Source organism: Cetorhinus maximus, chromosome 16 (assembly GCF_964194155.1).
Source record: "Cetorhinus maximus chromosome 16, sCetMax3.hap1.1, whole genome shotgun sequence".
Lineage (NCBI taxonomy): Eukaryota > Metazoa > Chordata > Chondrichthyes > Lamniformes > Cetorhinidae > Cetorhinus > Cetorhinus maximus.
This window is the reverse complement of record NC_135894.1, coordinates 30,672,328-30,696,815: the sequence shown is the minus strand read 5'-3', so window position 1 is coordinate 30,696,815 and position 24,488 is coordinate 30,672,328. Positions and strand designations below refer to the sequence as shown.

At 46.2% G+C, this 24,488-nt stretch overlaps 1 protein-coding gene across 2 annotated transcripts in view; it reads right to left on the bottom strand.

Annotated features, from left to right (window-relative positions):
• Positions 1 to 6,712: 6,712 nt before the first annotated feature.
• Positions 6,713 to 24,488, bottom strand: part of epsti1 (epithelial stromal interaction 1) — a 35,195-nt gene continuing 17,419 nt past the window's right edge. The window contains exons 3-10 of one of the 2 annotated variants that reach the window (XM_078559608.1): positions 24,352 to 24,435; positions 18,261 to 18,334; positions 16,873 to 17,030; positions 15,294 to 15,387; positions 11,509 to 11,592; positions 9,023 to 9,096; positions 8,667 to 8,881; positions 6,713 to 7,496 (exon numbers count right to left, since the gene is read on the bottom strand). In XM_078559608.1, coding sequence (XP_078415734.1) covers positions 7,369 to 7,496; positions 8,667 to 8,881; positions 9,023 to 9,096; positions 11,509 to 11,592; positions 15,294 to 15,387; positions 16,873 to 17,030; positions 18,261 to 18,334; positions 24,352 to 24,435 — 911 coding nt within the window. In that variant the 3' untranslated portion in view covers positions 6,713 to 7,368. The remainder of the gene's footprint in view (positions 7,497 to 8,666; positions 8,882 to 9,022; positions 9,097 to 11,508; positions 11,593 to 15,293; positions 15,388 to 16,872; positions 17,031 to 18,260; positions 18,335 to 24,351; positions 24,436 to 24,488) is intronic. The other variant, XM_078559609.1, reaches the window with a different exon arrangement.

The following is a 24,488-nucleotide window of genomic DNA, read 5'->3' as shown; positions in this document are numbered from 1 at the left end:
TTTTGTCTGGTCTGTAGGGTTGTGTTCAGTAGCTGTGATGGCTTCTGTAGTTGATAAGTCAGTGTTTGCTTTTTCAGATGGATTCAGCAGGTAGAGCAGTTTTGGGGAGGGAGTGAAGATCCTCTTCTCTTTACTGGTTCTGCCAGCACGACACTTTAAGACTGCCTAGATTCCCCTTCCAGCAAAACAGTGAGGATTTTGGAACAAGTGCCTTCGTGACTCCTGATGGCAGAGAGAAACCCAGCTCTCACATGCTGTTCACAGTTAGCTCAACTGAGAGCTATGGGCTCAAACTGTCTTCTTGAGGTCTTCTAGGTTCTCTGTACATCAAGACATTACACAATTCAGATCTTAATATGGCTGCTATTCCAAGCTGTTGAATCTTGCTTCCTTATGAGGTTTGCCCAGGTCTGTGGGCATTGTCCTATCCATTGTCTTTTAGTCAAGGTAATTAACCTTTTCAATGTCTCAGCCATTAACTAGAAGGCAGTGCTTTCTGCCAACGCTGTGCCTGTGCAGTTTGACGGTTTTACTCAGTTACATCATAGAGTGGGACAGTGTATGCAGCGGCCTGGACCAAAGATGACACTGCTCAAGTCACCACAGTTGGGCAGCTGAGTCTCGCAGTGAGCGGTTGATTACATTTTCTTCCCTGTTGACTTGCCAGGCTCAAGCTAACGTTAACACCTTCACATTCTCAAATTGAAAGTTTCAGGTCACCATTTAGCTACAAGGATTGAATTTTTTCTGTACCAGGATTTTCAAACGTTTTTCTAAGATTTTCGAACTTCCAGTCTTCACAAGGCACCCTACCCCAATTTTTCCCTTTCTCTTGTGGGACGAGGGCACTGCTGGCTTGACAACCAAACCTTGTCCACCCGTGATGGGCCTTGAGAAGGCGTTCAGATTGTAACAAGCTAAAGTGCCTAAAGCACTGAAGGGAAAAGAAAACTATTGCTCTAGTTCAACAAACTGCACAGCATGCAGCCAAATACTGCCAATAACACAGTAAGATGGTCACAGTAAGGGAAACTCAGTGTTTTAGTACTTGCAGAAGGACTTTTAATCCTTTCCCTTTCCACTGTGTCTCTTGGAGGGGGGGAGAGGGGTGAGGAGGATGGGGTTGGGGGTGCAGTCCTGCACAGATGGGCCAGGCTTCTGCGCATGCATGGAGTGATACAGGCAGTCTGGACACAGTGGAGTGATGCCACTAGATTTCTGCGCATGTGCAGTACATTGCACGTGTGCTGACTGCCATCCTGTGTTGGCTGAGACACAGTGTAACTAGAATGGCTCCCATTCTTCAAGGTTTGGTGTGATACGAAAGAGCTATTCATATCTCCAGGGAAGTCACTGTCAATGAGTTTGTGTTTACCCTGTGGAAATGTACATTGAATTTCAAATGTCTTCACAATGGATGCAAAGGCAGTAGAGATGAGTGCAGAAAAGTCTTACAAGAACAGTTCCAGGGATAAGGGAGTTCCTTAACATGGATGGATTGGAGAAGCTGAGGTTGTTCTCCATAGAGAAGAGGAAGTAGAGATTTGATAGAAGTGTTCAACATCATGAAGAGACCACAGATTAGATAGAGAGAAGCTGTTCCCATTGGCGGAAGTGTTGAGAAACAGGGGGCAGATTTAAGGTGATTGGCAAAAGAACCATAGGTGAGTGGTTAGGATCGGGAGTGCACTGCCTGAAAGTGTGATGGTGGCAAATTCAATCGCAGCTTTCCAAGGGGAATTGGATCGGAAGCTGAAAAGAGAAGAATGTGATTCACTGAGTTGCTGTTGCAGAGAGTCAGTACGTACACACCAGCTGGAATGGTGTCCTTCCACGTTATAACCATTCAATGATAATCGTCCATATCCTATGCTCTAGAGCTCTGCTCTATATCTCCATGTCTTTCTGCCTCCCTCTTCTCTTCAGAAAATCCACCTTTTGGATCAAACTTTTGACTGTCCCTTCCAATATTTTGTTCTAGGGCTCACCTTTTGTTTCTATCTCATGAGACTTCAGTAAAACACCTTGGGTCATTCTCTATGTTAAAGGTATTATCTAACTGAAAGTTGTTGTTGTAGTATACAGTATAAATGCATTAAAGATACAAGCGTCTGTTTCAGATGAAGACATGAGCAAACATGATTTCAGTGGCTTTGTGACACTATCCTTCGAATTAAATTCATTGCATGGGCTATCCTCAGATTCTGTTTGGTGATCTGCCAAAGACCTTGCTTTTTTCCAAAGGTTGTTTTTGACCTTCTTGAACAGTGGAGTGAACTGACATCCAGATTCTGTGGTGTGGCAAAAAAGGAATGATGAGAGTGGGATGGTATTTAATGGTGGTGATGGGGGTCTCACTTGGCAGCTGGAGAGCCAGCCTCACATCGCCTCTTTTACGGAAGGCCTGCCATATGAAGTGCCACTCAGACAATTAAGTGGACAGTGGTGGGTCTTTCCTGGGATGAAGACCCCGAGGGTGAAAGCAGAGAGCTGCCGGCAAATCAGAGCTCCATTGAACAGGTGGTCACTGCTGCTGGTACGACACGTAACAGAGGCCTTGTATCTTCGCTGGATCCCAGGCCTCAGTAATGAGTAATGATGGGAAGGGGTTTGCAGGGTTAAGGGAAGTGGGGTGGCTCTCGGTGGGTCCCCCACCTCCCAAATGCTGGGTCCCTCAATCAGGCCTTTGAACCAGGGAACCATCCTGGAGCCTGTAACTCTGCAAGGTTTTTACTTGTCATGCTCGTGCATGAACTGCCCCGTCCACTGCTGGGTTAATACCAGGAGCAGCAGAATGAAGGCCTTCCATGGGCATTAGTTACTCACCTTAGGATCTCAACTGGTAGCAGGGCAAGAATGCCATTCACAGGCACCCTGCCACGGACTTAATTGGGGGGGAGGTGGGAAGGCAGCAGGGCCCACGCCTGCCACTTTCCCACCTGATTAAATATCCTCTCATTGGCAAACCTGCAGTGGGGGAGGGCATTAAATTCTGCCCATGGAGTTTGACTTTTTAATTTAATGCTGAAATATTTCAGAGCACAGTTATAGTAGATTCAATGCATGTTCAATAAACATTAGTGTCAATTATAACGTCACCGCATATGAACGGCTGTTATGGGCTTTGAAAATATACCCATTGGTTTTCAAGTAAAGTCATTTAGGTCAGTTTCTAATAAAAGTCTAGTTTAATTCCTTAAATAATAAGTATGCAGTATGAATCTTAACTCAGCTGGCTCACTTCCAGGAATCACTGGACCCAATTTTAACTCTGGGTAAATGAAGTGGATTGAGAGTGAGTTAAAATTGGGCCCAGTATTGTTTCAATAGCGTAAGAATAAATTAATCACGGTAAAATCTTCCTGTGATGTTTCCAGACTAATTCCTGTTGTATATTAGTTGTATCTGACATGTTGTGAGGTTATGTGGTGTCTCACTAAGAGGTCAGGAGGCTTGCATGGTTAAACATTAAGTGTTTATTAGTAACCTATATCTACATACATATCCAAGGTGCTGCCAAGTGTGGGTGCTGTCTCCATGCTAGCTCCTTCTGGACTCTGCTACACAGTCTCCCATCATGTGACTCTCAACATCATCATGTGGGTGGTACTGTTTCCCCAGGCCCACATGAACTCTTCTCTGCCCAAACACCCTTTTACTACACCACATACTTCACTTCCATTCAATTTAGGACCCAGTTGACTTGAAGAAACATTAACTGAATCTTAAAGCATGGAAGACAAAACAACTAAAACTGAGCTAAATTGAGTTGAACTATTTTTGAATGTTTATATTTAGAATGAAATTTCCTCGGACACGTCAAACATTCAAAACTAAAATGGACAAATAGATCAAAATCCTCGATGATATGAAGACTAACGGTAGTGACGTGGACTCTAACCTCACCACATTCATGGTGGAGGCACAGAATTTGGAGGAGATGCTAAGTGAGATAGTGTAATATCACAAGGCTGTGACAAGGCATTGCCATGGGGAATGACTGTCCCCAAAGCTTTTGTTTAGTTAAAAGCTGAGAGTTATTTTACTGCAATGCTTGTGTTGTGTCAGGTGTCTGGTTTAAAACTGATTACTGCACAGTGAATCAGTGAGTATGGTACTGAGCTATACAGATTAGAAGGATTCGAGAATTGGTCTTAATGACCCAAAATCAATAGTCTGCCAACTCTAACTGTCTGGAAGTTACATCACACCTTCCATGATGACAGGATTTCCAAATGCACTTCAGAGTCAATGACCTACACTGAAGCATAGACAGATGGAGCAGCCAATTTGCATAGAAGGATGACCAATTAATCAAATTTGGTGGTGTAGATTAAGAGATAAATGTCACGCAAGACATTGTGCAAACTACCTTGCTCTTTGATTTGTGTCATGCGGTTTTTTGCATGCATGTTTGCATGTTTTGCATGAACAGATATTTCAGGCCTTGCATGAATGCTTCATCTGAAATATGGCCTCTTTAACAATGCCTTACACCTTCAGTATTACACTGAAGTATCAGCCTAAATTTTGTGTTGAAATCCTTTGGGGATTGGGGGCAGTCATGAACCTACAACTATTTGATCTCGATGCAAGAATGCCATCACTGAGCCAAGCTCAACTTGAAACTGCTAATTTAGTCAAAATTTTTCACAGAGCTCCTCCAACTGTGCAATACATTCTTCATTCATCAGGTTGAATAATGTACTTTAGACATTTATTCCAGAGTCTTTCATGATTATCTTTTATGAAAAGATTTTATGCCAAAATTTTCCATAACTTTATCTCAGGTTTTAAACTAATTGGATTGATAATAGGACCTTTGTCTGCTGAGGGGATAGGCTGAAAGGCCTTTCTTGATCCAGGGCTACACATTTGTGTAGGACATGTTTTTTACCCCTGGAAAGTGAAGACAAAGAGAATGAAATGGGGCAGAGCAGATAAGATATCAGCTGTGAACGAGAATGCATTACACCTGTACTGTTTCTTTATTTCATGATGAACAAAAAATGGCTGGTCCAGTTGTACAGCTGTAACATGATTGGATAGTGACAAAACATGCGGCTGAAGAACCTCAAGGACTGTGGGTGGAAGTTCTTATTTTGATTCATTTTTAAGAGTTTCAGGCTGCTGTTAGGCTTGTTAGCCATCTCTATACTCTATCTCAAATGATGGGAGGAAGTGTTACAAGACTGGGGGAAATTAACTGGTAAATTAAACATTTGAGTTTTTCTTTTGCCAAGTCCTGCACTATTTAGCTGTCAAGGTTATCTCTGTATTCACTCTCAAAAGGAATTTGCCAGCTCTCTCCTCTTTAATGTAAATGTATGATACTGAGACCATGGGACTGCGTTTAATCCTGTCCTTTGCTGAGTTAGTGAATTCAGCCAGGGTTAAAGCAGGTTGCAACTTGTTAGTTAATTAGTTAATCAATTAATTAGTCCTCACTGCCAAGGGTCTAAGGAGCATCAGCTACATAAAGGCATTGGATAAAGATAAGGATATATTCAGCAGTGATCTCTTTCGTATTGAAAAAACCTGTTGCTGTTTCAGTCCAGCCTCCTTAAAGAATGGGCAAAGTACGAGAGGGGTTGGTTGGAAACAATGGGACTGGGAAAGGGAAGATCCAGAGGCGATATAATGGCTGCATTTAGGATTCTGAAGGACCTGGCTAGAGTAGACCATAGCCAGCTAGACAGTCAAACCAGCTGATTGACCCGAAGGGAAACAAATGTAGTACCAATATGTGGAAACACAAGGGGTAATTTTAACCCCTCTCCCAACCCCCAAAAAAACCCTTAACCCAATCTGCCTTAACCTGGGGTTTTAATGGAGGTGGGACAGGAGGTTGGTAACCAACCCACTCCCAAAGCATGGTAGCTCATTTATATCATTTAAAGAGGCTGAATGCCTCAAATCATAGCTGTAACACTGGCCAGCTCGGTTTCCAAGTCTTCAGGGTGCCCGACAACAGAGTGCTATGTGGAAGAGGCAAGTGAAACTCACTAAAATGTGACTCTGCCCTCTGTCTTTTTGCTTCTGGCTGAACTCTGAACCTACCCCAATTACCTGGACTCTAGGGGTTCAGCACTACTCCTGGTCCCAGCAGAGGCCACCTCTCCTATTGGCACTGTAAGGAATGAAGAGCTGCCAGGCCTCTGAATGGCTGGCAGCACATGGAGGTGGGACATCTGTCCTTGAGGTGTCAGGAACCCTGATGGCAGGCAGGTAGTGTCTGTTTGGGGCAGCAGGAAATGGCAGCGAAGGTGTTGTCAATCTGACTGGTGAACAGAGCCACCAATCTGGCCATTAAATGCAGAACTCTCTCTCTAGGAGTTAATCCTTTGTGAACCAATGAACAAGAACCATAGGAAATGCAGAGCATGATTTAAACCAAAATCACATCTGGCCCCAATAAATAAAAATCCCGATGTGTTCTGATGTTATTGGGCAAGGAGCGGAATTGCTTCCAATTCTCAGCTGTCTCCTGGATTTGGTTTCTGACCCTATCAGTTGAATGGTTGAATTGGTGCTACAAAATAAACTGTACACTTAGCAGAAATTCAGGCGCACATTGTTCATTTTTTGCACATGGAACCTTGCTTGAGGGGTGTCTGCCTGTTACCCAGATTCACACAAGCCAGCCTATAGTGAAAACCATCCAGAAACACACCTTAAATGAGAACAGGTCAAAAAACATTGAACAGGAAAAGTCAGTGGAGGAAATGTTTAATAAAAACAAAGTGCTAGAAAAATTCAGCAGGTCTGGCAACATCTACGGAGAGAGAAAGAGAGTTAACGTTTCAAGTCCACACAGGACTCTTGTTCAGAGGAATTGTCACTTTTTAAAGCCACACAAATTGGTTTCATATTCCAATGTGCACATGAGAAAGACCCTTTGGATCTTGAACTTCTCTCCTTGAGAACCCATTTGATTGAAGACATTTCCTGGGCAATGGAAACAATTTTTAACTGACTGGGCCTTATTCTTCAGTTTAAAGAATTAAGGAGCCATAATTGTCAGAATCTTTGCTTAGCACCAAGTGGACAAAGTCTCTCTGGTTCATGACTTCCCAACAGCCAATAGCAGTAGGTGAGTGCACACAAACTGATAGATTTTAGGTTAGGTAAGGGACATGTGCCAAAAGCAGGAAAATGGGATTGAAGCAGAGAAGTGTCTCTAATGTTATCTAATTAAATGGTGGAACAGGGTCAAGGGGCTGAATGATCTCCTGCTGTTCCTATGACACAGGAAGTGTGTATCATCATTTTAAATCAATAGCTAAATTAAAAGATGAATTAAGTCAACAGCTAACAGAATCTGGTACAGAGATTGGGTTGAAGACAACTTGCTGAGTTTTCATCTGTTCACTGCAGAAGCTGGATCAACCTGGTGTAGTCCCCATCACACTGTAGCAGGAGCTCTTCAAGCACTGACACTTCATAACTAGGGAAGCAGTTCTGGAGTTTCATCAAATTCCAGTTGTAATCAGTACCTGTTCAACAAAATCCAATAGAGAATGGTGGCAGTAACTCAGTAAAATCCATTATGTGAAAGTTTCTGTAGCAGTGTCCAGGCACAGCCCTAATCCTCTTGGCAATCCTGAACACCACACAAATTGCTGTGCAAATGGTGCCAACATCGGAAAAGATTTCCCTCTTCTGATCCTTTCAAAACCTCCGTCATCTTTCCCCTCCTCAGAAAACTCACCCACAATGTCCCACTGCATCCCCTCCTTCCTCTTGAATCCCTAAATATGTTGTCACCTCCCAACACCGCGCACACTTTCCTGGAAATCCATGTTTAAATCCTTCCAATCAGGTTTCTCCCCTACCATAGCACTGAAACACCCCTTTTCAAAGTAGTGAACTGTCCTTCCGTATCCTCCTCCTTATCTCTGGAGATTTCGATAAGGTTGACCACATCATCCCCTTCAATGTTGCTGCTCTATCATTCAGCTGAATGGGGCAGTTCTCAACCTCTTCCATTCTTTTCTATCCAGCCATGGCCAGAGTATCAGTTGCAATTGCTTCTCTGCCTTCTCCTGCACTGTTACCTCTGGACTCTCCCGGGATCAACCCTAGACCCCCTCCTGTTTCTCAAGTACTTGCTACCTCTCGACAATATTAGCTGCTGAGGTGAGGTCAGATGCCGGGTACATTGCTGGACCTCACCACAACCTCCCTCCATCGGTTCACTGCTTCTTTCATCCACCTCTTGATGAGCCACAGTTTCATCTAATAATACACCAAGAAGATAAAAGCCTTCGGTCCTTGGCCATACATCAAACTCTGTATCCTCAGTGGTGATTTAATCTCCATCCCTGCCTGAAGCAGACTGCTTGGAGTCCTGTTGACCTTGAGCTGAGCTTCCAAGCCTATCAAAAAGATCCTGTGCACCAACAGCGTGCTTCAATCCCCGTACTAGCTGTGGTGGTTCATGGTGACCTGTCTTGCCTTGCCCCATGCTTGTGGAGTGGTTCCTCTCAAGCCATATATAACCAATTGTCTCTGTCTCTCTCTCCAATGGACGGTCCTTGGTGGATTATGGTTAATTACCATACTTCCACCTTAAAATGGAGGGTTTTTTGCTGCATGAAATGATCAGTTATCATGCTGTTTATAATGTTATTGATAATGATAGTTTATATAAAATGATTAATTACCTACAGGAGAGTTGCTGCAGGCGATACCTTTGATCATAGTGCCAGGATTGTCTCGCTCATCCTCCCTCAGATCTTCAGATGAGGTCCATACAGGGGCATAGGGTATGGTGTCAGGTTCACAGCTCTCATCATCACAAAAAGGAGGGGAGAAGGGGAGCAAATTCTCAGAGGACTGTTGCCTCCTTTCGAGATTATCCAAGAAAGCTTTGTTTTTCCTTTAGAAGAGAGAGAGACCAAATGAAAGCCATCTTCCTTGAAGATCCAGTCCATTACACAGAGTCTGCAGACAAAGCTCACTCAGAATGGAATATCTGAGTATTAACACTTATTAGCATGGTACAATGTAGAATACACACCTTCTGTGTTCTTCCTGAAGCCATTTTTGTCTCTCGGTTTCCACTCGAGATTCCTTTTCTGCTGCGAGTTCACTCTTAGAAAGGAAAGCACAGTTATGATGTTCATTTCCTGAACTCACAGGTTAGTCATCTGAATGAGACTGCACTCCCAGGTCACAAGCTAGTTTGAGACTGCTCACTTTATTCACACTGTCTGCTCTTTCTTTACAGCTAGTTTAAGCTTCAGCCATCACGAGCACACTGCTCACTGGCTGAACACCCATCAGCCATTCCATGACAGCCTTCGCCTCTCAATGTGGAGGTGCAGCCTTTGGTCTGCAGAGGGAACATGTGCTTGAGGGAGCTGACGGAGGCAGTGGGCGAGCATCTCAGTTCTCAAACGCCTTGTACCATGTAGTGGTGGGTGAGAGCGGTATACACTCTCGCCTTGTCCCAGGAGGCAGTAAGGTTTCCAAACACATGAATTACTTCAGTAAGTCCTGGGAACTTCAGTTCAGGGAGATGTGGCTGCAATGTTGGAAGAAACATAATGATCTTACCTTTGTTGCTGAGGCATGAACATTGTTCTGATAAAGTCACAGCTGCATCACTTACACCCTCACTTATTAAAATGGCAGCATTCACAACCTTCTCCTCTTTGACTTACTTCACTCTCCCACAGTCAATGAATCTGCTTATCCTCACACTCACTGCTATTAGAATCAGCACTGACCCATAACTCACATCTCTCTTCCACAGTCCTGTAGTGGAAGGGTCTGGTATATACAGGGTTAATGTGGGATTGCCTACAGTACTGCCCACACAGTGATGTAAGAAGGCACATGACCCAGACCTAGGGTCAGTGTGATGTTGGCCAGAGACATGTTAAGACCTAAAGATGGAGATAGCTCCATACCTGTACCCTTTACTGTATGTGTATACTGTTACAGGTAGTTAATAAAGACTTGCTGTTAACCGACTGAAGACTACAAAGACTTCCTGAACAGACACGTTCTGCAACCAACATCATTGTGACAAATATCAGGACAGTGACACCCTCCAAACTTGTCACGGGTGTTGCCACTGACATTCTCCTCAGTATAAGATGGTGCAGAATGCTTGGTGGCTGCCCGGGACTGGGGGAGGAAGTTTGTCTGCACATCCTCCCCCTGCCTTGTGCTGGCTATCACAGACCGTGACAGAGCAGAGCTTCTGGTAATGGGCAAATCTGGAGGAGACACCATGCAGGGTTTATTGCTGCCTCACCCTGCACTCTGCATGACCAAGTGCAGATGCTTTCCACGCCCATCTCTCTCTGCTCTCCCTCACCGTACTAACTAACCTTTGCCCCTCTCTTTCATTTCAGTTGCTGTAGATGTTGAAACCTCAGTGCCAATAACAGAAGGGGAGGAACAGCCTTGCAGTAGACACACGGCCATCCAATCTCACCCTTGCATGGACCAGGCAAATTACCGGTACCTTGCCTAATGTGCAAGTGTGGTTGGAGGAAGTGTCTCCATGTGATGACTCACCAGGCACAAGTGTTCTGGAGTTAGGGCAAGGACGTAAGGTGCCACAGGGTATCAGTTCACCAGGGGCTGAGACTCATTCTGCTGCACAAGGACTCAAGTACTGAGTTCAAGGGCCCAGCCTCCTGAGGAAAGTTGATGACTGCATGCCAGGGAAGGTGGAGCATGTGGCAGCCTGTCACCGAGACTGTTTTAATGTGGCAGAGCATTAGGTATCCAGTTCCAACATGTGTCCAGGCTTTGTGTAGACCTTGAAGGCCTTGTATCTAACATTGACCATGTGAGCAGCTCCATCAGATACGGAGTGTTACACAGCAACACAGAGCCATTCTCATCACAGCTACATGGAAACCCAGGCAGCTGCAATCCTGACCACGGAGTCACCGGAGCGACACCATATCGGAGCGTCGGCGCACTGGAGCGTCAGCGCACTGGAGCGTCGGCGCGCTGGAGCGTCGGAGTGGCACCGTGCCGGAGCGTCGGCGCACCGGAGGTTCACCACAACTGAGTGTCACACATCTGCTGTGCTTTGTTCTCCACCAAAGCCCTGGTGGGTCGACTTGCTATCCTGGGAGAGTGACCTGCTCATGGGAGAGGCACCTGGTCTCTACAACATGCTGACTAACCCGCCCCGCCAGGCAGTCCTGAGTGGGAGGGTGAGGTTTTCCCTCCCTCAGGGACATCCTGCTCCCCCTGAGCAATGGGGCTGACCTGGGCACATTAAAACACAATTTTGTGGCTGATAGATGCAGATCCCTCTGGTGGAAAGGATGTCTTCCTCAGATAGTACATCACCTCTAGCAGTGACACCGTGCCCCCTCCCCACTAGGAACATCTTAGGGTAGCCCCTGCCCTTGGCCCTCGCTCGATGTAGAAGGTAATTCCGTTCTTTACAAGACAGCTGGAAAGCTCCTGGAACATGTTGTGTATGTAAGCTGTCACTCACTGAAGGCATTTTGATTCTGTGTTTACACATACCTTCTTCCTCTGTTCATCTTTCTGCGCCTGTAGCCTCTTCATTTCGGCCTCCCTCTGAGTCTCTCTGTAGCTGTGGCTCTTGGCCTAAGATACAGGCACAGTCAGGCAGTGAGGCTCAGACACAGGCACAGTCAGGCTGTGAGGCTCAGACACAGGCACAGTCAGGCTGTGAGGCTCAGACACAGGCACACTCAGGCTGTGAGGCTCAGACACAGGCACACTCAGGCTGTGAGGCTCAGACACAGGCACACTCAGGCTGTGAGGCTCAGACACAGGCACACTCAGGCTGTGAGGCTCAGACACAGGCACACTCAGGCTGTGAGGCTCAGACACAGGCACACTCAGGCTGTGAGGCTCAGACACAGGCACACTCAGGCTGTGAGGCTCAGACACAGGCACACTCAGGCTGTGAGGCTCAGACACAGGCACACTCAGGCTGTGAGGCTCAGACACAGGCACACTCAGGCTGTGAGGCTCAGGCACAGGCACAGTCAGGCTGTGAGGCTCAGGCACAGGCACAGTCAGGCTGTGAGGCTCAGGCACAGGCACACTCAGGCTGTGAGGCTCAGGCACAGGCACACTCAGGCTGTGAGGCTCAGACACAGGCACACTCAGGCTGTGAGGCTCAGACACAGGCACACTCAGGCTGTGAGGCTCAGACACAGGCACACTCAGGCTGTGAGGCTCAGACACAGGCACACTCAGGCTGTGAGGCTCAGACACAGGCACACTCAGGCTGTGAGGCTCAGACACAGGCACACTCAGGCTGTGAGGCTCAGACACAGGCACACTCAGGCTGTGAGGCTCAGACACAGGCACACTCAGGCTGTGAGGCTCAGACACAGGCACACTCAGGCTGTGAGGCTCAGACACAGGCACACTCAGGCTGTGAGGCTCAGACACAGGCACACTCAGGCTGTGAGGCTCAGACACAGGCACACTCAGGCTGTGAGGCTCAGACACAGGCACACTCAGGCTGTGAGGCTCAGACACAGGCACACTCAGGCTGTGAGGCTCAGACACAGGCACACTCAGGCTGTGAGGCTCAGACACAGGCACACTCAGGCTGTGAGGCTCAGACACAGGCACACTCAGGCTGTGAGGCTCAGACACAGGCACACTCAGGCTGTGAGGCTCAGACACAGGCACACTCAGGCTGTGAGGCTCAGACACAGGCACACTCAGGCTGTGAGGCTCAGACACAGGCACACTCAGGCTGTGAGGCTCAGACACAGGCACACTCAGGCTGTGAGGCTCAGACACAGGCACACTCAGGCTGTGAGGCTCAGACACAGAGCTGGATTTCAGGGTTTAAGGATGGTTCATTGTACCATGCGGATAGAGGAGATGTAGAAAAGCTCTCAGACTTGACCGGTTTCCTCAACATTAGGACACCCAACTACACATTTTGAAAGCAGGTTTTGAAAGCACATTTGTACCGTAAGTTTATATGTTTACAGAAGTGCCACACCGTACCCTGGACAGAAAATGAACTAACTTATGACATTCACACTTGTTGTCAAGTTTGATCATTGAGTTTGGTTAACTGTATCAGTCGGTTATCGAGTTTGATCACGTGTGTTTGGTTAAGTGTCTCAGTCGGACATCGAGTTTGATCACGTGTGTTTGGTTAAGTGTCTCAGTCGGACATCGAGTTTGGTCACGTGTGTTTGGTTAAGTGTCTCAGTCGGACATCGAGTTTGATCACGTGTGTTTGGTTAACTGTCTCAGTCGGACATCGAGTTTGATCACGTGTGTTTGGTTAACTGTCTCAGTCAGATATTGAGGACAATTAATTACACAGGAACAGTCGGACTCCAGATCGTGGGGCTATGGGAGAAGACCAAAGGAGTAGGATGAATGGGATCATCCTTTCAAAAAGATAATACAAACATGATGGGCCATATGGTCTCTGTCTGTGCTGCAACATTCTACGGTTCTATGACACGTGACAAAACCAGAGAGTTGTTGGAGTAACAAATGCTTTGCCACAGGGTGTGGTTGAGGTAAAGTCCACAGCACCTTTCGTGAAAAGAATGGAAAAACATTTGAAGGAGAGGAAATTGAGATTGATGCTGAGAGACTGGAATTAGATTTGAATTGCTCAGGGAAATAGCCAGCACAGGCTGAATGGACTGAATGGCTCCCTATTATGCTTGAAGCATCTCTCTGATACTATCAGAACATAGTATGGAACATTCAGGAAACATTCCTTGAACATATTCGTGATCCCCAATGCTTGCTCATGGTACGCTGGGCATACTTGCCACCCTAATGTGGAAAAGTATCCTTGATTCACTAACAATTAAGAGTTTTTTTCATTGTTTGCTGGGATGTTGGTGCCATTGGTGTTATAATTATGAGGTGTATAAGATTGTTATGTTTTGGCTCTGTGTCTTCAATTTAAGGTAAAATGAAGGAAGTTATGTGACCTGTTCTGAAGTTCACCTGACAGCAAGTCTGGGTGGTTTGATTGTTAAGAGTTTAAAGGGTGCCCACTTTGTTTTACTGGGAAGAAGGTGCAAGATATTTCTGCTTGGAGACAATAGCAGCAGCCAGTGTGCTCACAGTGGATAGACTGAGTTTCCAAAGTCCCAGAAAAGTGTTGAGAATGTTGGGTTGTAAACAGTTGTGCTTTAACCTGTCCATTTAATTCCAAGATAAAAGAAAGTTGAACTCTCACAGATAGCTAATCAGCATTTCTACCTGGATACAAAGCTCATGTGATTCATGTTCCCTGGTGATGGACTTTGAGATGGGAAAGGGTACAGAGGAAGCCATTGTGATATCAGGTTACAGGCTTTCATAAAATGTGATTGAATATCACAGACATGTTAGTCTGCCAGGGTCTGGGAGAGGGTACAGGCTGAAAGTCTCCATGGTGCATTGTGTCGGAATGTGGTTAGGAGCTTGCGCTTAGATTGGCCAATCCAGATTTGTGGGGAGTTAAAATGGGGCTGGAAGATTTGCCTGGCATTAGCTAAGGGGAAAAGTCTCCAGGAAAACTCAGGCTGTGAAAGAGAGAGTTCTGGAATTAGAATTTCCAGCCTGAGAAACAAAATGGTTGGAGCTAAGAATCACTTTGGACTAATTCTGGGAGAATTGAATGGCTATTTGAAAGGACAGTGTAATTTGTACCTGGTAGATTTTAACACAACTGAAAAAACACTTTTGTTCTGTAGTTTAAAGAATAAGTTGCCTACTAAAATAGTGTTTAATCAGATGTGCCTTTAGTCTATTTGTTACAGTAACCATCTTAAAACATGAAATCTTGTTCTGTCATTCATTCAGCTTTTAACTGAAAGCTCAAGTTTCTTTTTACAGGGGTTCTAAGACTTGTTGCCCATCCCTAATTGCCCTTGAGAAAAGTTGAAATTCCAATTGATACAGTTTGTGTGTGCTAATTTTACAAGGACATCAATTTGTTTCAGACAATAAGTGCATTAGTGTAAATGCGTGGATAGATAATCACTAAACTTCAGACATTTTCTGTTACACTGGGCTCTGGGTGAAGAGTCCAAACTCATAAATTATTGTTCATTCCACAAGGCAATAATGAAAAAAATGTCAATAGCCTAAATTCCAAATTGTTCTTGCTAATAGAGAGAGTGTGAGAGAAAGAGAGAGAAAGAGAGAGAAAGAGAGAGAAAGAGAGAGAAAGAGAGAGATATATAGAGAGAGAGAGGGAAAGAGCCAGAGTGTGAGAGAGGGAGACAGGGACAGAGACAGTGAGTGAGAGAGACCTCAGCTTGTAAACAATCCAGGTTCTGTCTTGAGGTGCTTACCCAGGATGTGGTTTGAACTGTGCAGTGGGGGGGCAGGGGTGAGTTCCTGCAGGATCTGTTGGTCTCGAACGTCTGAAAGAACTGCTGGTTTGCTCTGTGAAGACATTAGATGATGGTGTGAATGAGCCATCTCTGGGATAGTTTAAAAAAAACACAAGCAACACAGACAAAAAACCAATGCCAATTTCTAATCTAATCCTGGCTGCATTATTCCCAATATAGTCAAGATTGGTGAAGTGTGATAGGCAGAACATCATTTTGGCTTGGCGGCAGCATCCGGTTAGTGCCAAATACCACTGGTGTTGCTACTATATAGTAGCAGCGTGAAACAGCTAGCTTCACCTGTTGCTCTAATTTTTGAGATATCTTGCCCTTCCAGGGTAATCTGAGGTTGACTGGGCACATTTCAGGTTTGAAAGTGACTGCCTTAGGCCTGTTCGTGAGTTTGCGTGATATACAGCGCAAAATGATCTGATCAGAGTAGCCATTATCCTGCAGGATGTCTTTGATGCCCCTATTTCAGCATCAAGCTTGCATGGTGAGCAAATGGCTCGGGCCCTATTTACAAGGTTGCCGATAAAACCAATCTTATTGCATGTGGAACTGTAAGAATCCCAACGTGTATATTGACCAGTGAAGGTAGACTTGCGTTATATTGGTATTCTTGTGAGGTGTCCTGATGAGTGCAAGACGAAAAGCTTTGACATGTCTCTTTATTTATAGGCACTCTATAGCTTGCAACCATCTCCCGCAGGTCCACACTCACTCCCAGCAAGGTAGGCCTCACTCAAATCCCCGGTCTTTATTTATAGGCACTCCTCAGAATGGTCCTCGGCCATCAGTGAGTGTCGCTGAGGAGCACTATTTCACCACTTCACCAATAGCTTAATGTTCAGTAGTGGGGGTCATGGTCCAGGGGTAGGTAGGAAGAAGTGTCTGAGAGTTGGCGCTCAGCCTCTGCGAGGTAGAAGTCAGTGTGCCAGACAACAACAGCATGGCCTTTAATTTGCATTGTCACTCTAACCCGGGTGGAAAGTTTAAATTAATCCAGTGAGTGTGCGAGGCATGACACAAAAGAGCCAAATACAGAAACTGCTGAATACATTGGATTAAGTCAGCCGAGTGGAGCTGCCAGGTATAAGGAGAATTGTAGCCAGCTATACGCAAAGCTTCCTGGGCAGAGGGTTGAACTGATAACAGAGATTGGAATTTGAATAGACAACATGGGCACAGTTACAATGGGCTAAATGGTCTCCTTTCCTGCATTCTACAATTTAACTGAGATAAATGGGAAAGTAATGATTATGTAATAGAATAGAATATAAAAGTAGGCGTCTGACCATTGTCTCTCTCCATGAAAGGTTCTGTAAGTGTGGATGGGCCTCTTAATCCCAGAGTGACCCACCAGCTAAACCCCTGCATGTACTCAACTACAAATCCATTGAACATATCGACTTCCACCTAAAGTCCGGGGATGGGTCTCACTATTACTGCATGATCCCTGAGGTTTTGTTACTTGCCCCAGAATTGTCAAGGTCTGCTATAGTGTGAAGGTTCTCGAGTTGTATTTGAAACTCACTGGTAGTGATCTGCTTGGAGCTGTGCTCTCCTCTGCTCTTCCTCCTGCCTTTGCTTCTCTACGAGTTTATTCGCTTTTTCCCTCTGAATCTCCTTCTTCTTCTGATATTCCAGCTCTTCAGCTTCTTTCCTTTTGCGATCATATTCTTCTTTCTTAGCCTGATGAGAAAAGGAATAATTTAATATGAAATATTCAATCGTTATTAGTTTACAGCCTGGCGATGAAGGTGGTAACCAGGGAACATGCTAGGTTTAGGTGTACCAGCTGAGTGTGAGATCTATATCTGGTATAGGGGTACAGGCTGGGTATAGGGGTACAGGCTGGGTATAGGGGTACAGGCTGGGTATAGGGGTACAGGCTGGGTATAGGGGTACAGGCTGGGTATAGGGGTACAGGCTGGGTATAGGGTTACAGGCTGGGTATAGGGGTACAGGCTGGGTATAGGGGTACAGGCTGGGTGTGGTGTGGGGGTACGAGAGTACACGATGGGTATAGGGATACAGGCTGGGTATAGGGATACAGGCTGGGTATAGGGGCACAGGCGGGTATAGGGGCACAGGCGGGTATAGGGGCACAGGTGGGTATAGGGGCACAGACTTTGTTTAGGGTAAAGGCTGGATGTGGGGGTACAGTCTGGCTGTGGCGTTCAGGCTCCATGTGTAGTACAGGCTGGGTGTGGGGGTACAGGTTGGGTGTGGGGGTACAGGCTGGGTATAGGGATACAGGCTGGGTATTGAGGTACAGACTTTGTTTAGGGTAAAGGCTAGATGTGGGGGTACAGTCCGGGTGTGGAGTTCAGGCTCCATGTCTAGTGAAGGCTGGGTGTGGGGTACAGACTGGGAAGTGGGGCACAGGTTAGGTTGTGTGGTATAGGCTGGGGGTGGGATACAAGCTGGGTGCGGGGTGCAAGTTAGGGAGTGGGGATATGGACTGTATAAGGGGCCACAGGCTAGGTGTTGGGGACAGGCTGTGTGTAGGGCCCAGGCTGGGTGTGAGGTACAGGTTATGGAGTGTGGGCTATAGCCTGCGTGTGGGCTATAGCCTGGGTGGGGGGGTTCAGGTTGTGTGTGGAGTACAGGTGTAGAGAACAGGCTGGGTGCGGGGGTACGGGCTGGGTGCGGGGGTACGGGCTGGGTGTTGGGGTCAGGCTGGGTGTGGGGTACAGGTGTATTATTACGATCTGGGATGCGGTGACTGAGGTGCTGAAAGCAGATTGAATAGTATCCTTCAAAAGGGTGTTGGAGAAATGTTTGAAAGAGAAAAATGCCCAGGGTGATGGGGGAAAAGCAGGGAGCATGACTCTCAAAGTGCTGGCACAGGCATGATGGGCTGAATGGCCTTCTCTGCTGTATGAGTCAATGATTTCTATTGTATTTGAACACACTAACTCGTTGTTGGAACTTGGACCCTCGAAGATTTATTTGTTGCTGTCGCCGTGCTTCAGCTTCAGAAGTAACTCCACCTAAAAGAAAAAAGATTAAGTAAAGATATGGAAATAAAACAGGGAGGCTGCTAGCCATTGAAGAAGAATGGGTTATTGAGTAAATTCAATGAATAAAGAAGGCTTCATAGATCCACAAGTGCTATGTTGTGTTAAGTATGGGATAAACTGAGCATTTTATCAGGAAAGATCTTTCACAGCCTCATCAAATGGATATTATTAGGGTGAGGGATATTGGTGTCCTTCAGATCAAATTCCAAAAGGCTTTTTAAAAAACTTTCATGGGATGGCGGTGTCGCTGGACTGGCCAGCGTTTGCTGCCCATCCTAACTGCCCTTGACAAGGTAGTGGTGAGCCGTCTTTTTGAAATGAGCAGCTTGCTCATCCATTTCAGGGTCAACCACTTTGCTGTGGGTCTGGAGTCACATGTAGGCCAGACCGGGTAAGGACAGCAGATTTCCTTCCCTAAGGGACATTAGTGAACCAGATGGGTTTTTTGTGACAATTGCTGATTGTTTCCTTGTGATTGAAACTGATTTTAAATTCCAGATTACCAATTGATTGACAGCTGTCATGGTGGGATTTGATCCCATGTCCCCAGAGCATTAGATTCAGCATTTGGATGACTAGTCCAGCAACATTACCACTATGCTTCTGTCTCCCACTACAATAGCAAGCACAGGAATTGCATCCACGTCTGTTGACCTGTATATTTCATGATACAGGTTAATAATCAGCAGGACTACTGGACTTAAACATTGTAGGAGTTGTTTACTGTAAGAGTGAAACAAAAACACAATTACATTTGTCGTCTGTAAGGGGTTGTTAGAAGAGCTAATTTGGGTTAATGAAGGTACAGGAACAGGTGGTGTTGAGTTAAGTTGCAAGAGTCCATTGAGTGATCCTGGGTCCCAGTATGGGTCCTCATTGCTACAAGTCAATCAGTCCTAGCACAACTGGTAGCTCCATCAAGCAAGCCCCCTCCCTGGAACCATACCACATTACTGACTCTGTTCTCACTGTTCTTTGATTGATGGGGTGAGAGTTGCTTCTGTATTTTTCTCAGCAAGGGCATTTCATAAATGCAAGCTGACAAAATGACCTCCTCACACAGATTTGTAAGAAAATGAGCCCAAGATGTGAAAAAAAATGGTCAATTACTAAACATGCCTTTCCGCTGCCTGGGCACTGCCCAGTACCACCAGTGTGAATGCCATGTCACCTACTCCAACTCAAATGTAAAAACAGCCTAATCCCTGACTCTCTATTCTGAATTTGACTATGGGTGTCTTGATCCCAGCATCAGGGAAAAAAGCAGCTCCTGAGCCAGGACCTGCAGGCAGCGGGACCAATTCAGCCTCCTGACTGGCTGCCTCTAGGCTTGTTGTTCAATTAAAGACAGCGAATGGGCTCCTGATCCTGCCAGGCTGATCAGAGGGCCGGCAGCTCTGAATCCTCAATAGTGCCACTGGGAGCAGTGTCCGCTACTGAGGCAGGCAGGAAACTTCGAGGGTATCTCAAAGTAAGTGTGTAAAAGTGAGAATTCAGGCTGGCTGAGGGCGGTATGTCATGCTGATCGCAAGGCAAAGCCCTCCAGGTGGATCACTGGGTGATGGGTTAACTTCCAGCAGCATCGCCCCTGGGAGATGGCAGCCTAGTGGTAATTACTGAGCTACTAATGAAACTCTTTCGAGTTATCAACGGTCACAGATTGCAACTCTTTTGAGTACAATCACAGTTCTTGGTTTCCGGGAGTGGGACATGAACCCACAACCCTCTGATTCAAAGGCGAGGGTGCTATGAACTGAGCCACAGCTGACACCTCCTTAAAATTCTTTCGAGTTATCAACAGTCACAGATTGCAACTCTTTCAAGTACAATCACAGTTCTTGGTTTCCGGGAGTGGGACGTGAACCCACAACCCTCTGATTCAAAGGCGAGGGTGCTATGAACTGAGCCACAGCTGACACCTCGAGCTACTAATGAAGAGGCCCAGGCTCTGGGGGCTTATGAACAAGGAGCAGGTGTAGGCCTTTTAGCCCCTCGATCCTGCTCCGCCATTTAATAAGATCATGTCTGATCTGATAGTAACCTGAAATCTGCATCCCACCTACCCCTGATAACCGAATATGTCCTTGCTTACCAAGAATCTGTCCATCTCTGCCTTAAAAATATTCGAAGACTCTGCTTCCACCATCCTTTCAGGAAGAGAGTTCCAAAGACTCCCGACCATCTGAGTGAAAAAATGTTGCCTCATCTCTGTTTTAAATGACTGACCCCTTATTTTTAAGCAAATCTAGATTCTCCCACAAGAGGAAACATCCTCTGCACATCCACCCTGTCAAGACCCCTCAGGATCTTATGTGTTTCAATCAAGTCACCTCTTACTCTTCTAAACTCTAGTGGATACAAGCCTAGTCCGTCCAACCTTTCCTCATAAGACAACCCACCCTTTCCAGGTATTAGTCTGGTAAACCTTCTGTGAACTGCTTCCAATGCATTTACCTCCTTCCTTAAATAAGGAGACCAATACTGTACACAGTACTCCAGCTGTGGTCTCATGCCATGTACAACTGAAGCATAACCTCCCTACTTTTGTATTCAATTCCCCTCACAATAAACGATAACATTCTATCAGCCTCCGTAATTATGGGGTTTCGAATCCCACCACAGCAGCTAGTCGAATTTGAATTCAATTAATAAAATCTGGAATTGAAAATGGTGACCATGAAACAGCAGTTGATTGTTGTAAAAACCCATCTCGTTCACTAATGCCCTTTAGGGAAGGAAATCTGTTATCCTTACCTGGTCTGATCTACATGTGACTCCAGACCCCCAACAATGTGGTTGACTCTTAACTGCTCTCTGAAATGGCACAGCAAGTCACTCAGTTCAAGGGCAATTATGGATGGTAACAAATGCTGGCCCTGCCAATGACACCCACATCCCAAAATAAAGAAAACATCTTTTGGACATGAATCCTGCAGCTCCAATTAACGATTAACGTTCTCGGGCTGCCCAGGGAGGCAGCATCCATAAAGCTGGTGGCCTCCCCACGCGGGTGGTTGTGGGGGGACCTGCTCCACTGTTGGCAAAATGCTGGTAAGCGCACATAATGGTCCAGAATTGGACCTTTAACTCTGCAAATCGACTGCTCACCTCCATCCTGAGATGTATGAGATTGTTCTAGCCTCTCCAGCAGACAGAGGGTAGAATTGGAAGCTTTGTGTTTGAACAAAGTGAAATGCCCTGGTTGAAGCTGCTGTTTTAAATGCATCAGATGTCAGACTTTTCTCTTGAGTTAAAGGTTCTCAGATAAATTTCATGTTTTTTTTATTTATTCCTTCATGGGGTGTGGGTGTCATTGGCAGGGCCAGCATTTGTTGCCCATCCCTAATTGCCCTTGAGCTGTGTGGCTTGCTTGGCTATTTCAGAGGGCAGTTAAGAGTCAACCACGTTGCTATGGGTCTGGAGTCACATGTAGGCCAGACCAGGTAAGGACGGCAGATTTCACTCCCCAAAGGACATTAGTGAACCAGATGGGGTTTTACAACAATCGATGTTAGTTTCATTGACATCATTACTGAGACCTGCTTTATATTCCAGATTTATGAATGGAATTTGAATTCCACCAGCTGCTGTGGTGGGATTTGAACCCATGTCCCCAGAGCATTGGTCTGAGCCTCTGGATTAGTAGTCCAGTGACAGTACCACTACCATCCCCCATTTATGCAGTTGGTAATTGGTGAACCAATAGCATGAATCTGAAAGAGATAGATATTATTAACAGAACTGTCCTGGCAGACCGATCATGTCAGCCTGTTCCTGCCCCACGGAACTCATTTCTCGTTATCTTGACTCCATTATCTCTCCCCTTGTCCAGTCCCTTCCCACCTACATCCGTGATTCCTCTGACACCTTACGTCACATCAACAATTTCCAGTTCCCTGGCCCCAACCGCTTCCTCTTCACCATGGATGTCCAATCCCTCTACACCTCCATCCCCCACCAGGATGGTCTGAGGGCCCTTAGCTTCTTCCTTGAACAGAGGCCCGAACAATCCCCATCCACCACTACTTTCCTCCGTCTGGCTGAACTTGTTCTCACACTGAACAATTTCTCCTTAAACTCGTCTCACTTCCTCCAAATAAAAGGTGTGGCTATGGGTACCCGCATGGGCCCCAGCTATGATTGTCTCTTAATGGGTATGTGGAACATTCCTTGTTCCAGTCCTACTCCGGCCCCCTCCCACAACTCTTTCTCCGGTACATCGATGATTACTTCGGTGCTGCTTCACGCTCTCGTCGGGACCTGGAAAAATTTATTAATTTTGCTTCCAATCTCCACCCCTCCATCATTTTCACATGGTCCATCTCTGACACTTCCCTTCCCTTCCTTGACCTCTCTGTCTCAATTTCTGGTGATAGACTGTCCACCAATATCCATTACAAGCCTACCGACTCCCACAGCTACCTCGACTACAGCTCCTCACACCCTGCTTCCTGTAAGGACTCCATCCCATTCTCTCAGTTCCTTCGCCTCCGTCGCATCTGTTCTGATGATGCTACCTTCAAAAACAGTTCCTCTGACATGTCCTCCTTCTTCCTTAACCGAAGTTTTCCACCCACGGTCGTTGACAGGGCCCTCAACCGTGTCCGGCCCATCTTCCGCGCATCCGCCCTCACGCCTTCTCCTCCCTCCCAGAAGCATGATAGGGTCCCCCTTGTCCTCACTTATCACCCCACCAGCCTCCGCATTCAAAGGATCATCCTCCGCCATTTCCGCCAACTCCAGCATGATGCCACCACCAAACACATCTTCCCTTCACTCCCCCAGCGGCATTCCGTAGGGATCGTTCCCTCCGGGACACCCTGGTCCACTCCTCCATCACCCCCTACTCCTCATCCCCCACCTATGGCACCTCCCCATGCCCACGCAAAAGATGCAACACCTGCCCCTTCACTTCCTCTCTCCTCACTGTCCAAGGGCCCAAACACTCCTTTCAAGTGAAGCAGCATTTCACTTGCATTTCCCCTAACTTAGTCTACTGCATTCGTTGCTCCCAATGCGGTCTCCTCTACATTGGAGAGACCAAACGTAAACTGGGTGACCGCTTTGCAGAACACCTGCGGTCTGTCCGCAAGAATAATCCAAACCTCCCTGTCGCTTGCCATTTTAACATTCCACCCTGCTCTCTTGCCCACGCCTGTCCTTGGCTTGCTGCATTGTTCCAGTGAAACTCAACGCAAACTGGAGGAACAGCACCTCATCTTCCGACTAGGCACTTTACAGCCTTCCGGACTGAATATTGAATTCAACAAATTTAGATCTTGAACTCCCTCCTCCATCCCCACCCCCTTTCCGTTTCCTCCCCCTCCCTTTTGTTTTTTCCTATAATTTATATAGATTTTTCTTTTCCCACCTATTTCCATTATTTTTAAATCTATACCTTTAATGCCCTGTTAGTCTTTCCACCCCACCCCCACTAGAGCTGTACCTTGAGTCTCCTGCCATCCATTCTTAATTAGCACATTCGTTTAGATAATATCACCACCTTCAACACCTCTTTGTTCCTTTATCTGTGACATCTTTTGATTATCTGCTCCTATCACTGCTTGCTTGTCCCTACAACCACCACCCCGCTACCCCCCCCACCTCCCGCCCCCCCAACTTCTCTCCCCCGCCCCCCCCAACTTAAACCAGCTTATATTTCACCCCTCTCCTAACTTTACTCAGTTCTGCTTAAGGGTCACGAGGACTCGAAACATCAACTCTTTTCCTCTCCGCTGATGCTGCCAGACCTGCTGAGCTTTTCCAGGTAATTCTGTTTTTGTTTTGGATATTATGCATGTCAAGTATGTTACAAAGAAAATGATTGAATCTATCAAACCAGTTGGATTATGACAAGGGAACACTATTGCTAATTAAATCAAGCAAACATCCCATTTTAATCTTATAAGTGAGTGAAACCAGCATTCCCTCTCTGTAACTGGGATGCTGAATAGAATCAGTGAAACTGTATAGTCCCTAATTCTTACCTAACTGCATGGGAGTCAAGTTGATTGGACCAGGCCTGTTATCCTCTTTCCATTTCTTCAGGTCCTCCAGCTCCTTGTTTATCACTTGAATGAAGAAGATCAATGTTACTATCCAGTGGTCTGCATGAGCTCAATAA